This window comes from Rhinatrema bivittatum, chromosome 7, assembly GCF_901001135.1.
Source record: "Rhinatrema bivittatum chromosome 7, aRhiBiv1.1, whole genome shotgun sequence".
Classification (NCBI taxonomy): Eukaryota; Metazoa; Chordata; class Amphibia; order Gymnophiona; family Rhinatrematidae; genus Rhinatrema; species Rhinatrema bivittatum.
The window spans coordinates 242,925,488-242,946,816 of NC_042621.1; the positions used below are offsets into that span (position 1 = coordinate 242,925,488).

The 21,329-nt window shown below is 40.0% G+C and overlaps 1 protein-coding gene across 3 annotated transcripts in view; it reads right to left on the reverse strand.

Annotated features, from left to right (window-relative positions):
- The window catches only part of GLRX3 (glutaredoxin 3), a 197,430-nt gene that overhangs the window by 167,087 nt on the left and 9,014 nt on the right, over positions 1-21,329 (reverse strand). The window contains exon 1 of one of the 3 annotated variants that reach the window (XM_029609998.1): positions 2,040-2,123. The exons of the other annotated variants lie outside the window; for them this stretch is intronic. Coding sequence (XP_029465858.1) covers positions 2,040-2,116 — 77 coding nt within the window. The 5' untranslated portion in view covers positions 2,117-2,123. Of the gene's footprint in view, positions 1-2,039; positions 2,124-21,329 lie in introns of those variants that run through there. 3 annotated transcript variants of the gene reach the window in all.

Here is a 21,329-nt window from a genome sequence, read left to right on the forward strand (position 1 = left end):
CTTATATATCTCATTCTCTTATTGAGTTCTGGGATCCTTTTGATAACATCACACACGGATAACAGAACAATAGATTGCGAGTGAAATGTAATTTCTTGTATTCTTTGATCAGATTCCATTGATGAGACAATGAAGTAATTTGGCCTGCAATATGGCCTCTAAACTCAGCTCCTGGAAGTAATTTTTGCCTCTGTTTATGCAGGAAAGCTGGATTATGTTGAACTGTTGAGACATAGATTAACAGACCTCTGATTAGAGATGAAGGTGTGACATGAGAACAGATTTTTCACTTCATAGCAAAATCACTCATCGGTATAACTATGTATTTCTTGCTCTCAACGTTTCTTTCTTTAAAGTGGAAATATGCAAAAGATGTAATTTATTCAAATAGGTAGAAATATAATGTTGCTGGATCACTGGCACCGTTACTGCTCCCTGAGAAAGAAAGAAAAGGAAAGAGGGAAAGCAAGATAAAAAAGCCTGGAAGATGAATTAAAAATTGCTATGGACTCTGGTGCAATCTGCACACCACTAAAAAAAATATCCGTTTAGCCTTTTAGACTGTCTACCTATAATTAAAAATTCATAAGTGCAGTCAGTTGGCTCTCACAGCAAAATGATACCATGCATCAAAAAGGGCACATATCCTCTGATTTTTACAGTCTTCCTAAAAAAAACAGCACATAAGATGCAATTAGTTATACAGAAACGTGCACCACAAACACAAGACACAGGGCACCACCCTAAAAAGATGTGCTGGGCGATATAGATATAGATATATATAATTCTTCCAAGGCTTTTTACCTTAGTCATTAGCTCCCACTGAAATTTCGCACAACTCTTCTTGTCTTTCAGATTCTCTCACTCACCTAGATTGCAACTCTACTAAAATTTAAATTCTTAAGAGCGAAGAAGCCAACCTTTAAACAAATCGCTTACTTATGTAGCATCAGCTACTATAAATAGCCCTGTTTTTTTAGCATCTTAAGGTTTTGACAATTTTAGGGTCCTCTACCCCCACCTTTTTTGTGGGCTGTGGCTCAGGAATATAAATTACCCCCCTGGAGCACGTGACTAGGTTCATTGCTCCTCCATAAAAGGACTGATCCAGGGGGCTCTTTCTGCTTCCCTTGTGGATTGTGACCAAGGAGAGTAGAATTTTGAAGAGTTCTGTTGAATTTTTGGACATTTTGGCCCAGTTTCTGTATCTTGGTGGGCTGAGTTCTAGAGGTTTCCCACCTTTGCACCCAGATAGATAACAGCAGAAGACCTGGGGATTTATTGCCATTTTGATGAAACTTTTGGTGAGAGACTGCTGAAGTTACCTGTTTTGAAGAGTTTTTAGAGCAGGGGATTTATTTTTATTTGTTGGCATCTCAGCCCTTGTTATATGCTACTAGCTATATAGGATTACCCTTCCCTCCAAGGGGAAGGCATTTTTGAATTGGGCACTGGTTTAGTTGGGAGAAGAACAATTTAACACTTTTTTATTTATTTTATTTTTGCCATACTGGCCTGGCTCTCTCTTTTCAAACTTTTAAGTAAACTTTGATTTGAAAACCATCCTGATCCCATGGTTTATTTCTCATCTGCATCCTAAATGGAAGACCCTCGCAATTAACAAGGAAGAGTGGGCCCCTTGATGTATCCATGACTACATCAGGGGACCAGGAGTTAAAACCATAACCATCACCATCACCCCCCCCCCCCCCCCGGATAAGCCCTGTCTCCAGAGGCTCTTGTGAGGTGTGTGAAAGAGGAAAGAGAAAAGAGAGGTCTGGGATCTAGAAGAGCTGCCTGGGGAACTTTGTGACCCCCCCAAATTAAATGCAGCTCATGAAGGGGGCAGGGGGTTACACTTAGCCAATAGCTCTTCCACTGCCTTAACTCAGGGGTCTTTAAACTACAGCTCTCGGAGCTCTGTTTCCTATCCTGCCTTGCTCTCTCTTCGCGTTGCCAAATGCAGCCACAGACAAAGGATTTTACACATGCAGCACTGCAAAAGCAAAAAGGCTGGTGGGGGGGTTTCCAAGCCTCACCAGTGAAGAAGTAGATCCACGATGGGACAAAGGCAGCTAGCAGTGGAAGGGGCAGTTCCAGTCCATTCCAACCACATTCAGAACCTGAGGAAAGGTACAGAAGAACATGGGGGCTGTTTCTGAGACTACAGTGATCTCAGAAGTAAGAAGTCAAGTCGCAGTACCCCTGAACATGCTGTATGGTAGAGGAGGACAGAGAGAGGAAAGAAAGCGGATGTAAGTGGCAAGCAGTACTTTTGGGAGTTCCCGCCACAGCCAGTAACCTCTGGGAAGGACACAGAGACCTGTGCTATCCTGGACGTACCAGGCATTGCAGGGAAGGAGTGAAGCAAAAATAACAAAAAAAAAAAAAAAAAAAAAACACCAATCCCCACCATGCTCCTAAAGCAAAGAATGCAGGGAAGGTGAGTAAAGGGACAGAGGAAAAGGGTAAGATAAAAGGACAGAGGTACAGGTGTGTGCTTCATACTTCCCATCTGTCTCCCCGAGACAATTCCCCAGTGTATAAATGCTGGGGAAGATGGGGCAGGGGGGTCCAATTTCACAGAAGTTGGAAACATCTACTACACCCCTGGGAACCGTGCGCACTGCTAGCAAAATCTCAAAAGGGCCAGGAACGTCCAAGCATTTTTAACAACTTTTTATTCTTTTAATTTTTGAAAAAGGGATTTTTTGCATTGCTTTTTGTGTTTCTTAGCCATTCTCTTAGTGTTAGAAAGGAAGAGTAGAGGGGATGCCTTGCTCTGGTGTCTTTGTTTCTGCCTTTGGATTTAGTAGTTCAAAGGGTTAGGTCGGCCATCATAGTTGGTGATTTGATTATTAGGAATGTAGATAGCTGGGTGGCTGGTGGGCGTGAGGATCTACCTGGTGAGAAGGTGATAGACCTCACGCGTCACCTAGATAGGATTTTAAAAAGTACTGAGGAGTTGGTTGTCATGGTACATGTGGGCACCAGCGACATAGGAAAATGTGGGATGAAGGTTCTGGAAGCCAAATTTAAACTCTTAGGTAGAAAGTTGAAATCCAGAACCTCCAGGGTAGAATTCTCTGAAATGCTCCCTGATCCACACACAGGTCCCCAGAGGCAGGCAGAGCTCCGGAGTCTCAATGCATAGATTAGACCAGGGGTCAGGAACCTTTTTGGCTGAGAGAGCCATAAACGCCACATATTTTAAAATGTAATTCCATGAGAGCCATACAATATGTTTAAAACTAAATACAAGTAAATGTGTGCATTTTATGTAAGATCACACTTTTAAAGTACAATAAGTCTCTGAAAATATTACACCAGGCCTTAAGACACCAATACATCTCCTATTAGGAAAACGGACCAAGTCAGGCTGCTATAGAGTCCTACACAGAAACTACACGCCAGCAGAAAACCTCACCTGAATCACGTGCTGTCCCTCACCTAACATAGAATAAAAAGACCAAAACGCATAACAAGAAGCATGCAGACAAAAACTGAATTGGAAACTGCAACAAGCCAGAGTCTCTGTATGCAGTGTAACAAAGGAAAAAAGAAACATCACACATCCTTATAAAACAAATCAAGAAATATAAAATCATCAGCAGTAAAACTGTACTAACAAAAAGAACATATTTCGAAACAGCTGATGAGTGGAATATCCAATAATTAAAAACTCATATAAAACATTTCCAGATACCAACAAAATATTTCAAAATAGCAGACACAAAGATCCAGTAATGAAAAATAATAAGGATACAAAAATTTTTTCGCTCTGCATACCTGGGAACGTTTGATATCCAGGTGTCCTGAGATTGTTCTGAATTAGCAGGAGGTGGGGTGGTTTGCTTGGAACTTTCTCCTCTCTCAGTCACATACCAGCGCTCTCTCTCACACTGGCTCTCAATGACACACCTATACACACATGCTCTCAGTCACTCACATATACAAATGTTTTTTCTCTCTCACTTATATAGGCTCTTAATTACACATTTACACACATGCTGTCTATCTTTTCACGCTTACACACACACAGGCTTTCAATCACATAAATACATGCTGTCTTTTTCTCTCACACACAGACTCTCATTCACATGCTTACAAACATGTCCTCTCTTTCTCTCATTTACACACAGGCTCTCAATCACATACTCACATGCTCCCTCACCTAAATCAGCTCTCAATCACACACATACACACATGGTCTCTCTCTCTCATTTAAACACAGGCTCTCAATCACATACTCACATGCTCCCTCACCTAAATCAGCTCTCAATCACACAGACACACATGGTCTCTCTCTCTCATTTAAACACAGGCTCTCAATCACATACTCACATGCTCCCTCACCTAAATCAGCTCTCAATCACACAGACACACATGATCTCTCTCTTACTTATACACACAGGCTCTTAATCATACATACACATGATCTCTCTCACACACAAAGGATCTCAATCATACACACATACTCTTTCAAACAAACAGGTTTTCAATTACAAACTTACACATACAGGTTCCCAATGGTAAACTTACATTCATGCTCTCTCTCTCACAGGCAGGATCTCAATCACAGACATACTCTCTTTCACATATACAGGCTCTCAATCATTCACATACATGCAATCTCTCACTCACACACACAGGATCTCAAACACACATGCTTGCTCGCTCATTCATTCACTCTCTCTCCCCCCCCCCCCCCCGGGAACTCGCGGCAGCAGCAGCCACCTCCCAACGCTAACCTCCTTCATTTTCAGCCCTCGCGGAGGCGAAGGCGGAGTCCCATCGGCCGCGGTTGAAGATTTTCATTTTCCTCCGAGCCGCGCTGCAGTCTTCTTCCCGGACACTAGCGTGCCTGCGCGGGTCTTCCCGCGCAGGCACCCGATGCTCTCCACTTCCTCTTCCGGGCCGCGGGAAGAAGAGAGCACCGGCGTGCTCTCTTCTTCCCGCGGCCCGGAAGAGGAAGTGGAGAGCATCGGGTGCCTGCGCGGGAAGACCCGCGCAGGCACCCGGCTGACACCCGATGACTCCCGCGCAGGCACCCGGATGACTCCAGTCGGCGTGCTCTCTTCTCCTCCCCCCCGCGGCCCGGAAGAGGAAGTGGTGAGCATCGGGTGCCTGCGCGGAAGAAGAGACCACGCTAGTGTGGTCTCTTCTTCCCGCGCAGGCACCCGATGCTCTCCACTTCCTCTTCCGGGCCGCGGGGGGGGGGGGGAGAAGAGAGCACGCCGGTGCCGCTGACTCCAGCTGTCCTGCCGCGTTCCGCCCGGGCTGACAGCATTTTAAGCCCGGGCGGCGGAGGACCGGGGAGCAGCTGGGTCAGCGGGGAACCGCGAAGTATGGCGACACTTGTCTGCGAGCCAGATGCAGCCCTCAAAAGAGCCATATCTGGCTCGCGAGCCATGGGTTCCCGACCCCTGGATTAGACGATGATGTAAGGAAGAGGGATTCAGTTTTGTAAGGAACTGGGGAACCTTTTGCCTGAGTTAAGGCTCTTTTCCAAAGGGGTGGGGCTCCACCTTAACCAAAGTGATACCAGGCTGCTGGCGCTAACCTTTCAAAAGGAGATTGTTCTAGTTTAAAAGCTGCTCTAAGGGGAAAGCCAACAGTCACTCAGCAGCACATGGTTCGGAGAGAGGTACCTTCAAAGGATACTACTGCGCCTATATAATTAATGCATCACCTGAGCTAAAAGATTACAAATTATCCCTGACAAATGAAAAGCAGAATGTTAATACAAACACAAAACACACTTTGAAATGCTTGTATGCTAATACCAGATGTCTAAGAAGAAAGATGGGAGAGCTACAGTGTAAAGCAGTGAATGACGACAGACTTAATTGGCATCTCAGAGACAGGGTGGAAAGAGGATAACCAATGGGAAAGTGCTATACCAGGGTACAAATTATATCGCAATGATAGAAAAAAGCAACTTGGTGGTGGGGTGGCGCTGTATGACCAGGATGGCATAGAGTTCAACAGGATAAAGATCCTGCAAGAGATTAAATGCACAATCTAATCTTTATGGGTAAAAATCCCTTGTGTGTTGGGGAAAACTATAGTGATAGGAGAATACTACCGTCTACCTGACCAAAATGATGAGATAAACAATGAAATGCTAAGAAAAATTAGGAAAGCTAATCAAACTTGTAGTTGCAGTAATAATGGGATATTTCAATTACCACAATATATGTGTATCAATTAGTCCAGCATACAACGAAGCAACAGTAAACCTATAATAAATCACATTGTATCAATGCAATTTTTATAATTTTTGTGAAAATGAATTTGTGAATCAATTTATCTTATCTTTAATGTGAATATATTGGACCTTCATACTACCTGCGGTTTGCAAGTATATAACTTGTAATTTTTACCGCTGCGGGTCTTTTTAATCATTGGTCCATAACCTATAATTTTTTGATTTTGCAAATTTTTCTGGCAGTGATGAGGAATCACCAGCAGGGGACTACCCAAATCCTGCCCAACATAGGGGCCAGAATACACGAGGAAGAAGGCGAGGTACAAGCAATTACCAGAACACTGATTGGAATCGGCCCAGAACCAAATCGCAATACACAACCAGCAACTATCCCCATCAGGGGGACAAAAAGAGTGGACTTAATGTCAGCAGTGATTAATTTATCAGGATGTCCAATCACCCCTTTAAAAGAAGCAGTATTAAACAAAGGACTTAATTTCGTTCCCACTCAGAAACATGACCCTTTCCAATTTTGGTGAGACTTTAACAAATTCATTAGGCAACTGCAACGTAAGATTTTTTTCTCCCGAAGTCCTTATGAAACATCATCAGCCACTACAACTTTAGTTAAATTAAAATCTAAGTGGAGTCCACCACTTCCTGGAGACTCGGCAATCAACACTTTCCAAGCACTCGTTATGCGAGATGTAGAAAAGACTGAGAAAACTTCATCCCACTTTTATTTCAATTTGACAAGTGAAGAATCACAGGCATTACATCGATTACAAGACAGGGATGACATTGTCATTAAACCCGCGGATAAGGGAGGAGCCGTGGTGATCATGAATAAGACATCATACCTCCAAGAAGCATAGCGTCAACTGACAAACTCAGAATTCTATCAGGAATTTAGCGAAGATCCCACAAACTGTATATTAACTGAGGTGAAACAAATAGTTGAATGAGGATATGAATTGGGATATCTTACCAGCAATGAGAGAAACTACCTCATTAATCAGAATCCAAGAATACCTGTACTATACATAGTGCCCAAAATTCATAAAACTCTTGAGAATCCACCCAGAAGACCCATAGTTTCAGCCAAGGAATGAGTACTAGAGCCAGTTTCTATTTTTCATGACAACATTTTGCAGCCTTTTGTACCACAAGCACAGCCTTATATTAAAGACAGTTCTAACATGCTTCAGTTTTTGTCCACAGTCACCTTGACACAAGACAGTTTACTGGTCACCATGGATATAGAGTCTCTCTACACTGTCATCCCCCAGGAACAAGCATTAACAGTGATTGCTAAAATATTAAACCGTCCATGGCCACAATGGATCCATACAGATTTTATCATTGAATTATTGCAGTTAGCTTTAAGCAAAAATTATTTTATGTTCGAAGATAAGTTCTACTTACAAATCAGAGGAACTGCCATGGGTGCCGCCATGGCGCCAGATGTCGGCAATTTATTTGTTACTGCATTCGAAATGAAGCACATTCAGGGATACAAGTGGACATCGCATCTCAAATGTTGGAAAAGATACATAGATGATGTCTTTGTCATATGGGAAGGATCGCAATCAAATCTCCTAGAATTTCATGCTTGGCTCAACGGTTTGGATTCGTCTCCTAAATTCACTAAGAATTTCCATGATCAACAAGTGTCATATCTAGATATATTAATTACTAGACATAATGACACTGTCAGGACAAGTATATACTGCAAGCAAAATGACCACAATAATCTACTTCGGTTTGATAGTTTTCACCCGACTACTTTCAAAACTAACCTTCCAGTAAGACAATTCCTGAGACTGAGGCGACTGTGCACAGACCGCACTGAATTTAAGAATCAAGCCAGGCATATGGCAGATCGATTCTTAGAGCAGAGATATCCAGTACAGTGTGTGAAATCAGCATACCGCAGAGCCCTTTATTCCAACAGAGAATATTTATTTTTGAAAAAAACAAACATCGGAGGAATTGAACCCACAGACCCTGGTGTTAAAGCATACACTGGCATCCTCTGCTATCAGCAGAGCTATTCAAAAATATTGGGAAATCCTCCAGGAAATTCATCCTTCATTTCAAGAACCCATTCGAATTGCTTTCTCTCGGGGCCGTAACATCAAAGACCACATCGTTCACTCAAGTGTTTATAATCCCCCAGCAACAATGGAAAAACATGAAAGTCTGCACAAAATGTCTACACTGTCCCTTGAAATCTACACAGACCACCATTAAACCAGTCAGGACAAACAGTTTCTTTACCTAAATTCTCTTGTAACTCATCACATGTAGTGTATGCAATTTTCTGTCCATGCCCACTAGTATACGTGGGCATGACTAAGTGCTCAATATGCACCCGACTCACGGAGCATAAATGCTGCCTGAACACCAGCAGGCTGGAGGAACCACTAGTAGCCCATTTTAAAGAATTTACCATGTTTACACCGACATTAACTGGACAGTGCTAGAAATTATACTGGCACATTGGTGAAGAGGAGACAGAGTAAAACGTCTTTGACAATGTGAACAGAAATGGATCTTCCAACTTCAATCAGTGGCTCCAAACGGGCTTAACGAAAAAATCAAATGGATACACTTCATGTGAGTGACAGCTCATCACAGCACATTAGCTGACAGGTGAAGTATACAAATCATATATAAGCAGTCTCATTTTCACGCTCAGCTTCCCTGAAATGCCGACAAGAGGAAATGGTGGTAAGGTCCGGTAAGTTGAAACATCTTGCAGTACAGTAGGATTCCAGAGGATGTGCATCTCATTGCTAAGTTTGCTCAGTGAATAAGTAACTAACAGTTTTTGATTTTTCAGAGAAAATTAATCTGGACCTCCAATGAACACTTGAAAAGTTATGTGGAATAATTGAGATACTTCTGACAAGTACTAACCGGAGAATACCCTACATTGTGAACTGTTCAGTGCAGTTCCTGAAGCTGCAGCCCTCGAAACGTGGACACGTTGGACTTGCATCTTAAACTCCGGATTTTGGATTTTGAAGCGCGACAAGCGCCAATTAAGGGAAGTACTTTTCCACATCTTTTATAAAAAATTAAAAGTAAAGAAAAATTTGCAAAATCAAAACATTATAGGTTATGGACCAATGATTAAAAAGACCCGCAGCGGTAAAAATTACAAGTTATATACTTGCAAACCGCGGATAGTATGAAGGTCCAATATATTCACATTAAAGATAAGATAAATTGATTCACAAATTCATTTTCACAAAAATTATAAAAATTGCATTGATACAATGTGATTTATTATAGATATTTCAATTACCCCAATATTGACTGGATAAGTGAAATATCAGGACATGCTAGAGAGATAAAGTTCCTGGATGGAATAAATGACAGTTTTATGGAGCAATTGGTTCAGGAACTGATGAGAGGGAGTAATTTTAGATCTAATTCTCAGTTGAGTGCAGGATTTAGTGAGAGAGGAAACTGTGGTGGGGCCACTTGGCAATAGTGATCATAACATGATTAAATTTGAATGGCAGGAAGGCGGACAGTAAGTAAATCCATGGCTCTAGCACTAAAAACTTTCAAAAGGGAAACTTTGATAAAATGAGGAAGATAGTTTAAAAAAAGAAAGAAAGAAAGAAACATGCAACTACAAAAGGTAAAGAGTGTGCAACAGGCATGGACATTGCTTAAAAATACCATCTTAGAAGTGCAATCCAGATGTATTCCATGAATTAAAGGTGGAAGAAAGGCCAAATGATTGCCAGCATGGATAAAAAGTGAGGTGAAAGAGGCTATTTTAGCCAAAAGATCTTCATTCAAAAATTGGAAGAAGGATGCATTAGAGGAAAATAGGATAAAGCATAAGCATTGGCAAGTTAAATGTAAGACAGACAAGCTAAGAGAGAATTTGAAAAGAAGTTGGCCATAGAAGCAAAAACTCATAATAAAAACTTTAAATATATCTGAAGCAGAAAGCCTACAGGAGGGTCAGTTGGACCGTTGGATGATCAAGGGGTTAAAGGGGCACTTAGGAAAGATAAGGCCATTGCGGAAAGACTAAACAAATTCTTTGATTCGGTGTTTATTGAAGAGGATTTTGGCGAGATACCCATTCAAGGGTGATGATTCAGATGAACTGAACCAAATTATGGTGAACCTGGAAGATGTAGTAGGCCAGACTGACAAACTGAAGAGTAGTAAATTGCCTGGACCGGATGGTATACACCCAAGGGCTCTGAAAGAGCCCTTGGGTGTATACCATCCGGTCCAGGCAATTTCTGCTCTGTTAGTTAAAATTTGTAACCTATCATTAAAATCATCCATTGTACCTGAAGACTGGAGGGTGGCCAATGTTACCCCAATATTTAAAAAGGACTCCAGGGGAGATACGGGAAACTATAGACCGGTGAGCCTGACTTCGGTGCTGGGGAAAATCAGTGCTGGGAAAAATCATAAAGTCACAGAACATTTAGACAGAGATGGTTTAATGGGACAGAGCCAGCATGCATTTACCCAAGGGAAGTCTTGCCTCAGAGATCTCCTACATTTTTATGAAGGAGTGAATAAACATGTGGACAAAGGTGAACCTGTAGATGTGGTGTATTTGGATTTTCAGAAGGCGTTCGACAAATTCCCTCATGAAAGTCTTCTAAGAAAACTAAAAAGTATTGGGATAGGAGGCAATATCCTTTTGTGGATTGCAAACTGGTTAAAAGACAGGAAATGGAGTAGGATTAAATGGTCTGTTTTCACAGTGGAAAAAGATAAAACAGTGGAGTGCATCAGGGATCTGTTCTAGGTCCGGTGCTTTTTAATATGTTTATAAATGATCAGGAAAGTGGCATGATAAGTGAGCTGCTTAAATTTGCGGATGACACAAAATTATGCAGAGTAGTTAAATCTGAAGCGAACTGTGATAAAATGCAGGAGAACCCTGTGAGACTGGAAGATAGGGCATCCACATTAAATTTCATTTGCCATTTGGATAAATGATAGGTGATGCATATAGGGAAAATAACCCTTGCTGTAGTTACACATTAGGAGTTACCACCCAGGAAAGATCTAGGCATCATAGTGGATAATACATTGAAACAGTCGACTCAGTGTGCTGTGGGAGTCAAAAAAGCAAACAGTATGTTAGGAATTAATAAGAAGGGAATAGTGGATACAATGGTGGATGTCATAATGCCTTATCACTCCATAGTGAGACCTCACTTTGAATACTGTGTGCAGTTTTGGTCGCTGTATCTCAAAAAAGATAATAGTTGCACTGGAGAAAGTACAGAGAAGGGCGATCAAAATGATAAAGGGGACTGAATGGCTCCCCTATGAGGAAATGCTAAAGAGGTTAGGGCTGTTCAGCTTGGAGAAGAGACAGCTGAGAGGGGATATGACAGAGGTGTACAAAATCCTGAAATGACTTAAATGGGAAAATGTGAATTGGTTATTTACTCTTTCGGATAATATAAGGACTAGGGAGTACACTTCATGAAGTTAGCAAGTAGCTCATTTAAAACAAATCGGAGAAAGTTCCTTCCACTCAATGCATAATTAAGCTCTGGAATTAATTGTCAGAGGGTGTGGTTACGGCAGTTAGTGTAGCTGGGTTTAAAAAAGGTTTGGATAAGTTCCTAGAACAGAAGTCCATAAACTGCTATTAATCAATAAGGATTAATAGCTTGTGATCTATTCATTTAATATTTGAAATCTTGCGAGGTACTTGTGACTTGGTTTGCCACCGTTGGACACAGGATACTGGACTTTATGGACCCTTGGTCTGACCCAGTATGGCATATCTTATGTTCTGCTTTGCAAACTCTGAGGGGAATCCTCCCCAATCTCCTTCCCTCTCAGTGATTTCAAAATGTCCTATGTGGCTCTTCTCTTGAAAGTCCGGGGATTCATACCTTCACTCATATCTGTAAGGTGGATTTAGGGAATGAATATCTAAGGAAAGGAAGTGGATGGGTAATTAACCAAAGCAGAAGCCCTGATGGTGGCATTAATGCTCATAAGTTTCAATCATCTTTCTATATGATACCATATACCCAACTTAAACTTTATAATTGTGTGTGCTTTTCTAAACATTGCGTTCACTCACCTCTCCTACATTATGTGGCAGGAACTTCCTTATAAACAGAGGATAATTTTAAAACCCGCACGCACCAATGAACACACGTAGATGGGCGCGCATGCGCAATCAGATGTATTTTGTATCATGCACACATGTATAAAACACATGAACATGGGTAGATTTAACTATATAAAAGACTCATAGCGTGCATGTTAAACATAACCAGATAAGTAGTGTTTTAAACATTTATCCAGCTATATTACTTAGCCAGATAATTTGCAGTTTTTGAGACTTATCCAGGTAAGTTGATGCAAAGCCAACACTTGTGCAGAGAAATAAAAAATTTAACCGAATGAATGGTGCAAATCTTCTATACACAAGTATTTGTACTCCCTATTTTAATCATTTACACGCTGAGATTTAGCTTGCATATTTTCCTTAGCACTTCTTGGCTTTTATGCATATAAATCATCAAATTCTGTAATATTGCACACGTGCAGGAAATTACTATGTTTACCAAATTAGTCCACCAGTATTCCCTATCTCTAGGTCATCAAGACTCTCCTGGTTGTTCAGCCTGCACTCCCCCCCAAACCCCTCAACCACTCAGTATTTGACTATAAAAGATTGTATTCTCACTTACACCAGATAATGAGCAGGTGTAAATGTACAGATAGCATACATACATGGGTTACAAAATACAACTTATATGCATAAATGTTGGCCCCACCCCTATTTTATATGAGGAAACGTAATCACGCACCAGTACTTTCACATGTATGTTTGAGGTTTATAAAATAGCATTTACACAAATGTTCTATCTGCATGCGCATTTGCTAATTTGTATGCACACAACTCTTTGAAAATTCATCTTTAAGGATTCAGTGAGTGGTTTGGGAGTTTAACTTGACCACAACCTTCCAAAGGAAGGTTGTTTATATATCTGCTCTAGATTCGCCAACTCTGCAACTATTTAGATAAGCACAACCTGACTACCATGATACACACATTAATTACTATTGAATATAAACCCCTGACTAGACTACTGAAATTCTCTATTCCATGACATCTCACAATATAATCACAAATGCCTCCAACTCTTGCAAAGCACAGCAACTAGAATTTTGGTAGGGGCCAAAGCAACTGACTGCTTAAGGCCAATCTTAAATTATTTAATCTGGCCACTTGTCAAAAACAGGATTAAAGTCAAAACTTTGCTTTGATTTCAAGTGTGTAGACTTCATGGATCCTGACTCTCTCCCAGCTCCTACACTCTCCCACAAAAACTTAAATTCCTCCCAAATGGTGCTTCTATCCTTCCCATTTCTCTATATTAATTCTGAAGAAACACTAATGTAATAGAACTAGCTATAAATTACACTATAATCCACCTTGAGACTAGCTTGAAAAAAGCTCAATATCAAATGTCTATAAATAAAATGGCACACTGAAGATCCTGAAGTGTGAAATCTGGCTGCCAAGTCATAGATTAAGTAGACCTTGTATAGGTCCCTGGTGAGACCTCACTTAGAATACTGTGTACAATTCTGGAGACCGCACCTTCAAAAGGATATAAACAGGATGGAATTCGTCCAGGGAGTGGCTACAGAAATGATCAGTGGTCTTCGCTCTAAAGCATATGGGGATAGATCTAAACATGTATACCCTAGAGGAAAGGTAAGATGGGGAGATTTAATAGATATTCAAATATCTCAAAGGTTTCCATACACAGGAAGTGAGCCTTTTTCAATGGAAAGGAGGCTCTAGAATGAGGAGGTCACGAGTTGAGGTTCCAAAAGGGGAAAAAGACACAGAAGTAATCTTAGGAAATATTTCTTTACAGAGAGGGTGGTGAATGCGTGGGACAGCCTCCCAGTGGAACTGATGGAGACAAAAAATGTGTATGAATTCAAGAAAGCATGGGATAAATACAGGGGATCTCTAAAGAACTGATAAGAATTATAATGTTAAATTAATTGGACAGATGGGCAGACTGGATGGGCCATGTGGTCTTTTTCTACCATCATGTTTGTATGTTTCTAGCACTACACTAGGCTCACTGGGTCTATATTGAAATTAAATACAACAGACAAGGTCTCTATTTTATGCTCACTCAATAACAGTGATTATCTTTATTTTTCATTAATTTATTTCATTTTTTACCTTATAAACTATATAGACTGTATAAATATACCTTGAATTAAGTGAGGAGACAGGTTATCCGGTATATTTTTTCTGAAAATTAAATACAATAGGCCTGCTTTAAACAAAGTTTTTCCCATAGACAAAAAATTTCAGAAACAATGGATCTCAACATACAAAGCAAAACAAGGAATATACTGTAAGATATTAAAAGGTCCACAGGCAACTATAATGGGCACACATTACAATACAAACAAAGAAAGATTTCTACTTTAAAACACTGTGAGCTCAATAAGGACTGGAGCATATTTTTCTCATGCCCCTGTTTCTCAGCGAGTCAAATTTACATTTAAATTCTCCATTCACTGCATTAAGGTTACTATAGACTTCATTTTTATTGGTGACTTACAGAGTTAAAGACTTAAAGAGGCTTGATTGCAGGCATTTCTCTACTTAAAGAAGTTCATTCAGTTTGCCCGGTTATTCTGTCCATACTACCATTTGTATATCCTAGCAGCCAGCCACAGAGTATGACCAATTATAGGAGAATACTCCTTTTCTAAGAGAATTTGCATCATCTTCCTCCTCTATGTTCCATCCATTTAAAAAGAAGAGCATGTGAGAATCCAGTTTAGTTTACACCCAACATGCCTCCCTTCCCATACCAAGCCACAGACCTTTTACTAAGTTCAATAGCCACCAATACTATTACGGCTGTAGCCCAAATATTCAGCCTCATAGGTTCTCGTTGCCTTTGCAAATTGTACCCCACCAGTACCAACTCAGTCAACAGGTGCAGCAAAATCTGCCAGACAGACCTGGCTACATGAGAGTCTGCATTTGTGCTAGGACATTTAGTTATTATTGGACTTGCACCCAGCCAGACAATCCAGCTGCTACTTAATTCTACCATCAGTTTGCCAAACAGATCCACTGTCTGCATTTTACACTATAATGCCTAATGATTCATATTGCCCACTCTCTCCTTTATTCTGGTAGCCCCGCACTCACTGAATCATTTTAGCAGGGCACTTTAAAACACATGCTGTGCTTTTGCTTTCTCATTACTTATTTTCAAGCAATGATCCTCTGTGCTTATCCCTTGCCTTCTTGAAGTTTGTTACCTTTTTAGCCTGCCCACCTACTGTGAAAAATTATTATATAACACTGCTTCTATCCCTGTGGAGTCTCACAATGACCCGTTGTTCTAGAATTTCCTTTCCACTGCAAAAGCTTTACTCCTTGTACACTATTAGGTATCTGAATGTCTCTCCTCTTCTTCAGAGTATTTTGATTCTTCTTAAGTCTCATTTCATAGGGCTTTTTGCTGCAGACCCCATACCATGTTGGAAACCTTTCTGCGAACCGTTTCCACTTTGTCTATATCCATCCAGAGTTATGGGCTCCAGAAATGAATATCGTGCTCCAGATGAGGGCTCACCAACATCTTGTACAATGGCATTATCACTTCCTTTCTGCTACTACTGTAGTTATGCCTTTCCCTATGTAACTCTGGCCACTGCTTTATGGCATTCATTACCTTGAAATCATCCAATATAAATAACCCATAAAATATGTTTCCTGCTTTATGGGTATCAGTACCTCACATTCCCACCATCCCCCAGTGTGTACTGCTCCTCAGATTTCTGCACCTCAAATGCATAACATTTCTTAGTACTGGAGCTTAGAGGCAAAGCCGTTAAAGCATTCCTCAAGCTTTCTTGGTTTCTGATTTACTCTACTCCTTCATGTGTCTTCACTGTTACACATCTTGGCATTATCTGCAAGAAAGATAACTTCTCCATAATATCGTTCACAAAGATAGTGAACAGCTCCAAGATCAACCCATGAGGCACTCCAGCCTTCATCTTTCTCTCTCTTTACCATACTACGCCATCTATCCCTGAACAAATTTCTAATCCAGTCTACCACATCAGGTACCACCCTAAGCCACTTAATTTATTCATGATCTTCTGTAGAACAGCATCCAAAGCTTTGCTGAAATCTAAGTGCCTGCCCTCAAACTCTCTAGTCACCCAATCGATTTGTCCGACACAATCTCCTTCTGGTAACAAAAACTATGCTGCTGCTTTCAAGATGCTTCACTATCTTCTTTAAGAAGTCTCTCCATTAATGTTTCCACCAGTGAAGTCAAGGTAGAGTCCATATGATCAAACATGATGGCACTGAAATGAAACCAATTCAGAACCCTTCAGTTTTTAAAATGTATAGTTTATTTAAAAAACTTTTTCCAACACCAATCTTTAAAGACTTTTCAATGCCAAGTATACATTACAAAATAAATTACCAAAAAACCAAGAAACATTAGTATTTGTAGGTCAAGAGAAAGTACAAAATAAATGTGACAGACAATTATGAACATGAAATAAAAGCAACTGGAGGAGCTGGCAATAATAAGATAGTTCTCCCTTCAGCGACAATACACAGAGCTAACAAATAAGAGAAATGCAAGACCAGATTTTGTATGTCAAAACAGAACTGCAAATAGTTCCTCTGTTTTATTCTAAAACCAAACTTTATAAGGCAAACTGTAGTCCTCAAATCTGGGATTACCAAAGCTCAGAGTTAGAAAAATGCATGCACAGGTAAAGATGTAAAATGCTAAATGTTAAAGTTATTTATTTATTTATTTACGCTCTTTTAATATACCGATGCTCAAGACTAGGTCTTATCGTACCGGTTTACAATAAACAAGGGGGAAACCAGTTAACATAGGAAGCGAAAAGTTACATTAACACAGGGGGATCGAACATGGCTGTTAGAAGAAAGGATAGGTTAACAATTTCTATTCTAAACGTATAGAAGAGTCTATCAGCAAGGAGTGGTTGCTTCGCTGTTAAACTTAAATACATATTTAAGTTTAAACTAGTAACTATTTAACTAGTAACTATTAAGTTTAATAGTAACTATACAAGTTACTATTAAATTTATTACTGTTAACGGTCTTAGGAGGCTTTCAACAAAGGGAAATAAATTTATTGAAATAGATTGAAAGCCTCCAAAAATCCATACTTTGAAGCAGGATTTCAAACTAGGAGAAATTTAAACCCAGAGCTCTGACTACTGTCAGAGTTGCTACAGCTACTTCCATATTTGTTTATTCACATCACATCGATAGATGGGACCAATCTCCTTTCAGAAGTAGGATGATTCTGAATGATTTGTCCCCTGACTGTAAATGGAGTTTGGGCACTTTTTTTTTTTAAGTGAATAAAATTTCCTGGATCTAAAATGCCAGAGGCTTTCACCAAATGAGCACACGGTTTACTGAAATGGAATGAAAGCCTCCAAAATCCTTACTATCCATCAACATTTCAAAACCACAGCCGAATTTAAACTCAGAGCACCTGACATAAGTGAGTACAATTTTTAAACTATTTAGAGATTATAAACTCTTTAAGGATGAAATGATTAACCAATATAAAGGTCGATATTCAAGGGGTTTGCCCAAGTAACCTTTGGAGTTACCCAGACAAAACCAGAGATTTTAATTTTTCCCTTTGGTCCTTAATTTACCCTGGTAAAAGGAGGTGGGGCGTGGAGCGTTCCTAGGATGCAGTTTCACTTTGTCTGGGCAGCACGGACCATCAACACTGCCCAAATAAATTAGCTGGGTAAGTCTGGTTGGATACTAAAGTAAGAATAATCAAAATCTACAATATCAAAGAACAGACAAAATAAAGCTTTTGAATACTGTCAATGCTAAACTCGTCGCATTTATCAAAAAGACGTATCAGTCTATGCATCTTCAATACCAATTACTGTGAGAGGAAAGACCTCTGTAGATCCAATCTTAGGTTAAAAAAAAAAATGTATTTTTTTCAATTAATTTTCTCTTGTAATGTGAATTCAAAAACATAAAACCTGTGCAAATATATAACCACGTTGTTGCTTTAAGATACGTTTAAAAATCACACTGAATCTACTAAGGCTGTATTCAGTCTTTGGCATTTCAGCTCAGCACGGAGGTCTTTTCCTCTCGCAGTAATCGCATTGAAGATTCATAGACTGTTACGTCTTTTGATAAATGCGACGGGTTTAGCACTGACAATATTCAAACGCTTTATTTTGTCTGATCTTTGACACTAAAATAATCATGATAACTTTACCTGGGTATAGCTAATGGAACACTTATCAGGGTAAGCCCTCCGACTATCCACTTAAAATTATCTTGTTAACTTATCCAGATAACTTTCCACTCACTGGTTTCCTCAATATGTACCTCGTTTAAACGGGTACTTTTTCATTCTAATTTAATTAACAAATACTTTCTAAAACATTACTTACATCTTTAGCATTGGAACACCCAGAAAGCTAAAATTCAGGGCCTGGAGTCTAATGACATACATGTCATTTATAAAGTTAAACATTTAAACTACTGAAAAAGTATGATTAAACATTTAAACGATAAATGCCTAAAAGCTGCCTGCAGCTGCCGGGATGGGGGTAAACACCCCATCTCCTCCCATACCCATTCTCCACATCTTCCCCAACATACCCGCATACTCCCTGGGCTAGCCAATAACGACCCAGCACGCCAGGAAAGGGGAAACAGAAGTCAGCCGTGGGCCGACTTAAGTAAGTCCCCCAGCTTGCAACGGCAGATATTCACTTTTTTTTTTTATTTATCGAATTTTTTATTATACACACAAGTATAGACCTGCTATGAAATATACAGTACAGACGAAATGAATAAACAGTTGTTATCAACTTTTAAATTGAATTCTTATACTGTACTTATATTAAAATAAAAGAAATACTGGAGAAGCAGCATAACACCTACTGGAGAACCATGGTTCGGAGAGATGTATCTTTAAAGGATACTAATGATGCACTAGAATTAGGGCATCCCGACAGTGAGGTTCCAATAATTAGAAAAGTAGTCCAAATGCCTGTAACTAAAAACTCACCTGAGCTAAAAAATTCTAACTTATCCCTATCAATTAAAAAGCAGAATAAAAATACAATCAAAAAACAAACTTTGAAATGTTTGTATGCTAATGCCAGAAGTCTAAGAAGTAAGATGGGAGAATTAGAATGTATAGCAGTAAATGATGACATAGACTTAATTGGCATCTCAGAGACATGGTGGAAAGAGGATAACCAATGGGACAGTGCTATACCGGGGTACAAATTATATCGCAATGACAGAGAGGAGCAGTCGGGAGGAGGTGTGGCGCTTTATGTCCGGGATGGCATAGAGTCCAACAGGATAAACATCCTGCATGAGACTAAATACAAAATTGAATCTTTATGGGTAGAAATCCCTTGTGTATCAGGGAAGACTACAGTGATAGGGGTATACTACCGTCCACCTGGTCAAGATGGTGAGATGGACAGTGAAATGCTAAGAGAAATTAGGGAAGCCAACCAAATTGGTAGTGCAGTAATAATGGGAGACTTCAATTACCCCAATATAGACTGGGTAAATGTATCATCGGGTCACGCTAGAGAGATAACGTTCCTGGATGGAATAAATGATAGCTTTATGGAGCAAATGGTTCAGGAACCGACGAGAGAGGGAGCAATTTTAGATCTAATTCTCAGTGGAGCACAGGACTTGGTGAGAGAGGTAACGGTGGTGGGGCCGCTTGGCAATAGTGATCATAATATGATCAGATTTGATTTAATGACTGGAAAAGGAACAGTGTGCAAATCCAAAGCTCTCGTGCTAAACTTTCAAAAGGGAAACTTTGATAAAATGAGAAAAATTGTTAGAAAAAAACTGAAAGGAGCAGCTACAAAAGTAAAAAATGTCCAAGAGGCGTGGTCATTGTTAAAAATACCATTCTAGAAGCACAGTCCAGATGTATTCCACACATTAAGAAAGGTGGAAAGAAGGCAAAACGATTACCGGCATGGTTAAAAGGGGAGGTGAAAGAAGCTATTTTAGCCAAAAGATCTTCATTCAAAAATTGGAAGAAGGATCCAACAGAAGAAAATAGGATAAAGCATAAACATTGGCAAGTTAAATGTAAGACATTGATAAGACAGGCTAAGAGAGAATTTGAAAAGAAGTTGGCTGTAGAGGCAAAAAACTCACAGTAAAAACTTTTTTAAATATATCCGAAGCAGAAAGCCTGTGAGGGAGTCAGTTGGACCTTTAGATGATCGAGGGGTTAAAGGGGCACTTAGAGAAGATAAGGCCATCGCGGAAAGATTAAATGATTTCTTTGCTTCGGTGTTTACTGAAGAGGATGTTGGGGAGGTACCCGTAATGGAGAAGGTTTTCATGGGTAATGATTCAGATGGACTGAATCAAATCACGGTGAACCTAGAAGATGTGGTAGGCCTGATTGACAAACTGAAGAGTAGTAAATCACCTGGACCGGATGGTATACACCCCAGAGTTCTGAAGGAACTAAAAAATGAAATTTCAGACCTATTAGTAAAAATTTGTAACTTATCATTAAATTCATCCATTGTACCTGAAGACTGGAGGATAGCAAATGTAACCCCAATATTTAAAAAGGGCTCCAGGGGCGATCCGGGAAACTACAGACCGGTTAGCCTGACTTCAGTGCCAGGAAAAATAGTGGAAAGTGTTCTAAACATCAAAATCACAGAACATATAGAAAGACATGGTTTAATGGAACAAAGTCAGCATGGCTTTACCCAGGGCAAGTCTTGCCTCACAAATCTGCTTCACTTTTTTGAAGGAGTTAATAAACATGTGGATAAAGGTGAACCGGTAGATATAGTATACTTGGATTTTCAGAAGGCGTTTGACAAAGTTCCTCATGAGAGGCTTCTAGGAAAAGTAAAAAGTCATGGGATAGGTGGCGATGTCCTTTCGTGGATTGCAAACTGGCTAAAAGACAGGAAACAGAGAGTAGGATTAAATGGGCAATTTTCTCAGTGGAAGGGAGTGGACAGTGGAGT